The sequence below is a fragment of the Salvelinus sp. IW2-2015 genome, unplaced genomic scaffold (genome assembly GCF_002910315.2).
Source record: "Salvelinus sp. IW2-2015 unplaced genomic scaffold, ASM291031v2 Un_scaffold3030, whole genome shotgun sequence".
NCBI classification, from domain to species: domain Eukaryota; kingdom Metazoa; phylum Chordata; class Actinopteri; order Salmoniformes; family Salmonidae; genus Salvelinus; species Salvelinus sp. IW2-2015.
The window spans coordinates 99,730-107,478 of NW_019944322.1; the positions used below are offsets into that span (position 1 = coordinate 99,730).

Sequence of the window (7,749 nt, forward strand, 5' to 3'; positions counted from 1 at the left end):
ATCATATTTGGTCGAAAGTGTCCGCTCCACCTTTTTCACTCTCCTTCATCTGTCTGAAACTAACAGAGACTATTATGGTGGATGGGATCATGTGAGTTTTAGTAAGTTTCACAGAGGGATCTCCTCTCAGTATTTACTATTTTCTACATTGTAGAATAATAGAGAATGTCAAAACGATGAAAAAAACGTGAAATCATGTAGTAACCAAAAAAAGTGTGAAAAAAATCAAGTATATTTGAGATTCTTCAAAGTAGCCACCCTTTGCCTTGATGACAGCTTTGCACACTCTTGGCATTCTCTCAACCAGCTTCACCTGTATATTTTTCAACTTCTTGAGGAGTTCCCACATATGCTGAGCACTTGTTGGCTGCTTTTCTTCACTCTGCAGTCCTCATTTGGTTGAGATAGGGTGATTGTGGAGGCCAGGTCATCTGATGCAGCACCATCACTCTCCTTGGTCAAATAGCCTTATACAGCCTGGAGGTGTGTTTTAGGTCATTGTCCTGTTGAAAAACAAATGATAGTCCCACTAAGCGCAAACCAGATGGATGCGTATCGCTGCAGAATGCTGTGGTAGACATGCTGGTTAAGTGTGCCTGAATTCTAAATAAATCGGTGTCACCAACAAGCACCATCACACCACCACCTCCATGCTTCAAGGTGGGAACCACATATGCGGAGATCATCCGTTCACCTACTTTGCGTCTCACAGAGACATTGCGGTCTAATGTCATTGCTTGCGTTTTTTGGACCAAGAGAGCTCTTCTTATTGATGTCCTTTTAGTAGTGGTTTCTTTGCAGCAATTTGACCATGAAGCCTGCTTCACGCAGTCTCCTCTGAACAATTGATGTTGAGGTGTCTGTTACTTGAATTCTGTGAAGCATTTATTTGGACTGCAATCTGAGGTGCAGTTAACGTAATGAATTTATCCTCTGCAGCAGAGTAACTCTGGTCTTCCTTTCCTGTGCGGTCTTCATGAGAGCCAGTTTCATCATGGCGCTTGATGGTTTTTGCGACTGCATTGAAGAAACGTTCAAAGTTCTTGACATTTTCAGGATTGACTGACCTTCATGTCTTAAAGTAATGATGGACTTCATTTCTCTTTGCTTATTTGAGCTGTTCTTGCCATAATTGGACTTGGTCTTTTACCAAATAGGGCTATCTTCTGATTGTCTCAAATGCATTAAGAAGGAAATAAATTCCACAAATAACTTTTAACAAGGCACACCTGTTGAGTAGGTGGAATGAGTAGGTGTGTCAACTTTTGACTGGTACTCTGTGGATGTGTGTGTTGTTTTTGTGTGTATGTTTTATATATATATATTCTCACACACACACACATGTTGGCAAAATGCAATCTGGATAACAATTTTAATCATATGTGATAGTTAATGTACCAATTATATGACAGTGGAACAACACACAACATTCAGATTTACTGACTTACAGTTAATTTAAGGAAATCGGTCAATTTAAATTAATGAATTTGGACCAAATATATGGATTTCACCAGACTGGGAATGCAGTTGTGAGGCCTGTTGGACGTACTACCAAATTTTTTTAAATGACGTTGGAGGCCGCTTATGGTAATTGAATGTTAATTTCTCTTTCTGGCAACAGCCCTGTGGACATTCCTGCAGTCAGCATGCCAATTGCATGCTCCCTCACTTGAGACGTCTGGGGTGTTGTGTGACAAACTACACGTTTTAGTGGCCTTTTATTGTCCCCAGCACAAGGTGCACCTGTGTAATGATCATTCTGTTTAATGAGCTTCTTGATATAGTCAGGTGGATGGAATATTTTGGCAAAGGAGAAATGCTACTAACAGGGATGTAAATTAATGTGCACACAATTTGTAAGAAAAAGCTTTTTGTGCGTATGGAACATTTCTGGGATCTTTTATTCAGCTCATGAAACATGGGACCAACACCTTTTTTCCCCCATGTGCATTTATTTTTTTATGTATTCATTCTGATAGGCCCTAATAGCAACAGCTCATATCGATGCCAATGGAGTCCCCTCACGCCTCCCTCTCTGTTCACCTTTGTCCTCTTAGTTGACTTGATTCCTCTCCATTGTTTGTGTAAACATCCCTAAGGCAATTATGTTTATAGCTCTCTATCTAGAAGTGTTGGTGAAACCAGTGCTTAGATTGGAGGAAGTTGGTATTACCCAGTTGAAGGAAGTGATGTCCCAAAGGTATAAAATTAATTTAATTATAAAATGAAATGGAATGGCACTGAATGGTCTCTCTGCATAAAGTGAATTGCTTGAAGAGCAAGGAATTCAATTGAGAGATCAATACAAATGAAAAGCAAGGTGGTGAATGGATTGTGTCTTGTGTATGTATGCATGTGTCTTTTAAAGTCTGACTTAATGAAGGTCAATGTCCAGACTCCAAGGCAGCATGTGTGTATGAGGATGCAGGCGGTGCTCAGAAGAGCCTTATGTTGTGGTTATTGTCTGGTACGGCTGCAGGTGCCTGTTCTATTACACCAGAGTGTCTGGTCTACTGTTTCTAACAGCTGAGATGCCGTGTTTGCTCTTCGTCATTAATCTCTGAAGATTATCTCACAAATGGTTTTATCAAGACACAACTTTCCAGCACTACAGATTTAGCAATTTAGCAAAGTTCTGCTTTGGCTATTTAGATCAGTTTCGATTCAGTTGAAAGAGCCCTCATGGTTAACTTTTATTTAACCTTTATTTAACTAGACAAGTTAAATATGCAAGCCTGGCAAATTTGGCCTTCACGACTTTGACTTGAGGTTTCTGTCCACAACACCAAGGACTGATTGACCACAAAAGCATGAAATAACACAGTGGCTTATGTATTTTCTCTCCAGATGATGAGTAGTGTTCAGYTTGTAAATAGTAGTTATTCATTGTCTAGTCAGCATCATGTTGAGGCCAAGATTAGATTTAGTAACACGTGGTTAATCTGTTTTCTTAATTTTATTAACCTTTCTCCGTTTAATTTTTGTCTTTCCGTTGCTTAGACGTCACACCAGTTATTATATATAATGCAATAGGTGTCTATCATGGTTCCACCTCTTCTGGCTAGCAGCCAGTATCATTAGGTTTCTTTTACATTTCTCTACAATATGCAGAAGATTCATTATCTGATTCACTTTATCCCCTGGCCAGCATTCAGCAGGTTTAAAGTTCTCTAGACAATCTCTATAATATGCAGAAGAGACTTTTGCGTTGTTCAGTTGCTTAGTTGGAACAGGAAATGGCTTGTGGCTTTTTAGTCACGATGCTGACTGACAATGCATCTGTTCCTATTTTTATAGGCTAAACGTCGCACCTCTTCTCCACCCACGGCGAACTAACACCGCCAAGCCTCCCATCTATCTATCTGCTGACATTGCTTAAAAAAACATTCAGTCTACATCAGAAGTTGGCCAATGCACGCCACGCAGAAAAGCGATGTCCTAGTATTTGCATTTTGAAACCTCAAGAATTTCGAGTGATTGACTGTTCCACGGGGGCCTTTTTCAGTCAGTCAGTGGCCCATTATGACCATTAAACAACGCATGATGTGGCTTTGTTTGTACTCTGAAGCTATAGGGGGAAAACTACAGGGAATCTACCTCTGTTTACATTCTAAATAATATGATCTACAATTAATATAAGCTGAACACCGTCTGCATTGTTCGCCACCTGCAAATGTATGTTCAAACACAATTATWAACGCTGCAAAATGCAGGAGTGGAGGAGTCATTCTGAGAGAGGTCTGGTTGGTTGTAGAGCTCCTCTGTAAACACACAAACATACACACAGACAGGGGGTGTGTGTGATTTACCCAGTTGAAGGTCAATCTCCCATAGCGACATTAAGAGCATGTGCAGTTCTTTTCCGCCTCGCTCTCTTAGAACACACAAGACCACAGTAGTAGCACAACTAAGTTGTAATGTACAACTATGACTTCATAGAATTCATTTGTATTCCAAGTGTAGGCCTTGGAATACAAGGAATAATAAAACATATTCCTTGTTGCACTCCTACTTAAGAAGCAAATGAGTTCTGACATTGCATAACATTGGTCATGGATCCACAGTGACACCTTTTTATGACTTGCCTGTGTGCTGTCGGCTTATACTTGTTGTTCAGTGAAGCTATACTGTCTGTGGCGTGTGCAGGGAGCGGTTTCCCTTTTGGGTGCCTTGTTTGTCATGGAAATATCTTGTTTGTCTGAGCTGAGTACACATGCAATGACATCTGTTTATGCATATCTCTGACTTCAATTTCTTTGCAAAAACTGTTTTTGGGGGAAATTACAATATGTACTCATAGTCAGTCAAAATGATATAGGGGAAACAACCTTGCAGTAGATCACTTGTTTTTGCAAAGCGGGTTTGGCAGGTTTCCTGTCTTGTTTTGGCGGTTGCCCTGAGCTTTTACATGTTAACCTGATTTGCATTACACACACACACTTTTTTTTACATGTTAGGCAATAGGAAGTAGGACTGCAGCATTAATGAAAAGTCGTCCTTGTTTCCCTTCTCTTCCTCACTATGGTTCCTCTTTTTTTCTCCACAGCTCACCCTTACAAAGAGGGAACAGCAGGCCCATACGCTTTGAGCCGCCAATGCTGGACTTCCATGAACAGTGAGTTAACTTCCTCTACCTACAGATACACCTGCAAGTAGCCTAGCGCTTAGAGCGTTGGGCCAGTACCGTGAAGTAGCTAGTTCGAATCCCCAAGCCAACAAGGTGAACCATCTGTCAGTGTGCCCTTGAGCAAGGCACTTACTCTCAATTGCTCCTGGGTCGCCGTTGATAATGGCAGACCCTGGCCGTGACCCACTCCCGAGGCTGTCTCACCCCACTCCCCGAGGCTGTCTCACCCCACTCTCCGAGCTGTCTCACCCCACTCTCCGAGGCTGTCTCACCCTCTCCGAGGCTGTCTCACCCCACTCTCCGAGGCTGTCTCACCCACTCTCCGAGGGTGTCTCACCCCACTCTCCGAGGGTGTCTCAGGGAGAGTTGGGATATGTAACAAAAACACATTTCCACACATGTGGACACACGTGTTTAACATAGGGCTGGGCGGTAGACTGTATTTTACTATATACCGGTATTTATGCACAGACCGGTTTGGTTTTCACTTTACCTTCTATAACTGTATTTGAATGTTTGGTTTGTTAAATGTGATACGCGCGTGTGTGTGTAACGTCCATTTTTATAGTTTACTCCTCTACTTGAGTCATCCCTCTCCTCTCTCTCTCCATGCTGCTTTCCACACAGACCTAGTCCCACCCCCTGTCACTCAAGGAGTGCATTTGTTATTGCTTGACCACGACACTTTCGTTCAGACTGCATGGTCAACGCAGCATATGCAACAATGTTGATGACAACGATGTTGCCACTTTGATCTTAATATAAATCCACAAGCGTTCTATAATTACATTATTTGTTTGATTCTTACATCTGCAAACAGCTAGTTTGTATTTTCTTAGCAACTTAAGCTAAATCGTGTTAGCCAGCTAATAAAAGTACTGAGTCAGAGCAAACCGTAAGCTAGCTAATACAGCCTGATACCAGTACTGGTGGAGGCTTAAATCAGCATGTTGTTTGTGCAACAGTATCTTCTAAATCAAAGAGGAATAGGCAAAGAATGAATGTTGGCTATATGAATAAAGATTTAATGTAGCCAAAGATTATAGGGTCCCCAAGGAAACACTGAACATCACTTTGGTTCCTACCCTGTCACAATAACTCGTCCATGGCATTTTAATTTGTTGTCATGTCAAACAACACTGTATTCAAAGTGCCCACTATTATTTATATTCTAACTATAGAATTATAATAAACATTATTTTTTCCATGATTCTAAAAGTTCACCCAAGTGTTTTGATCTAAATCACAATTGCAACATTTGGTTAAAAATAAGGCCTGGTATTTTTGCCCATATCATGGCAGTGTGGAAATGATCTCAAATGAGTCCAGGAAATGCAGAAATTGATGGAAATGCAGGAAATTATTTTAGGTTGAAGTTGAATTGAACAGTATAAAACAGAATGGAGAAAGACCTATTGAAATAATTTAGAATATATGTGTTGCAACTGTAGGGTCACACACTACTCATAAAGCAAATGTAGAACTTTTATTAATCAAAAACATAAAATACTGTCAAATTTGGAAAATAACATAACATATGATATTTTGGCCATATCGCTCAGCCCTAGTTTAACAAGCATTTCGCTACACCCGCAATAACATCTGCTAAATATGTGTATACGACCAATATAATTTGATAATACAGACTTGTACATGTGTGAAATGGGACAAATTCAACCATCAACTATTCTGTTTATTTTCTTCCTGTCACTTTGTTGAGATTTACATTCTGTGCATCACCCTCTCAGATCATTTGACAACTTGGCATTGATACGTTTTAAACGTGCTCTTATCTGCTGAGTATTTCCACAGTTAAGAGAAGAGGGCTCCTGGAGCATGATCGTTTTATCAACATCTGTTAGGAGAGACAAGGAAATGGAAATAAAACAGATTTTCTTTGAGACTCCATTTGACCCCATTAGGCCTATATGTTTCTGACGGCTGTGTTTCTGACAGCTATATGTTGGTGCGACAGCTATGTTTGTGCGACAGCTTTCACAACATTGTTTCTTTTCCTGTTCCCAGGCCTGTTGGAATGCCAAAAATGGAGAAAGTTTATTTGCACAATCCTAGTGCAGAGGAAATAAGCTTGATATCTATATCAGCAACAACTGCACATTTTCATGCATCATTCTTTCAAAACAGGGTGAGTAGCTAATAAGTATAATCCTATGGCTGTGTCCCATTCCACAAAGATGCAGCATTTCAAGGCAGGATGTCAAAATTGGCGTGTCACAATCCCAAGGCACCTTTAAATGCTGCCTACCAATTTCATCTTAAATGTCAGTTACCTACTGAGGAAAGTGCTACCTACAAATGTAGGTCCTTTTGGAGCAGGCAGCAGGCAGGTAGGCAGCTAGCTTCCTTTTGGTTTGGGACACAGCCGATGTCTCCTGTCTTGAGGTGTCTCCTCTTCTACAGGCATACGCATGGCTTGTTCAAAGGCTGAAAGAATAAGCCCTGTGTTTGTCGGTGGACAGAGGCTCATTTATCCGGCCATTCCGATTCCCCTGCCTGTCAGTCTGACCATGTGACCTGGCTGTTATGGGTATCATGTGCTGGTTTTGTACTTTTTGAAAAACAAGAGGCACGTGCTCAACTGTCAACATTCTGCCATCTTGGGACTTTMAACTGAATTGTAAAACTCATGACYGCTTTGAATCCAGTGCACTCCTGAGCAGAGGAGATGGTGAATGGTGTGACTGCTGCTCAGCATGTTTGAGTCCTGAGAGTAGAGCAGGAAAATCAAGTCAAATAAGGAAGCATGTTGGCTGGAGCAAAATACTCGCCAGTCCTCTGGTAAAATAAACAGTAAAAGCGAAAGAGAAAAGCTACTCCAAACTTGAAATCCCATACCTAGCTGAAGTTCTAGATGGGTAGGTTTTTCTGTTTCCTTGACCAATGACAAGTAGTTTATTTAACCAGTGAAAAGAGAAGTATTTTTATAATTTTTTTTACTTTAACGAATCACTATTACACAATTTCGGTACATTTGAAACGTCTCCACTAACTCTCCTCTCCATCTCTGTGTCAGGTATTTGGGGTTTGACCATACGGTCACATTGTTCACATCAGAGACAGTGTGTTAGAGCCAGTGGTCAAGCCCATCCACCTCACCAACA

The 7,749-nt window shown here is 40.9% G+C and overlaps 1 protein-coding gene across 1 annotated transcript in view; it reads left to right on the plus strand.

Annotated features, from left to right (window-relative positions):
• LOC112075208 (transmembrane protein 131-like) overlaps positions 1-7,749 on the plus strand; it is a 35,483-nt gene that overhangs the window by 3,963 nt on the left and 23,771 nt on the right. Inside the window, 6 exon segments of the mRNA XM_070440813.1 lie at positions 1,622-1,640; positions 4,458-4,615; positions 6,653-6,773; positions 7,436-7,503; positions 7,662-7,690; positions 7,693-7,748. Of these exon segments, the coding sequence (XP_070296914.1) occupies positions 1,622-1,640; positions 4,458-4,615; positions 6,653-6,773; positions 7,436-7,503; positions 7,662-7,690; positions 7,693-7,748 (451 nt within the window).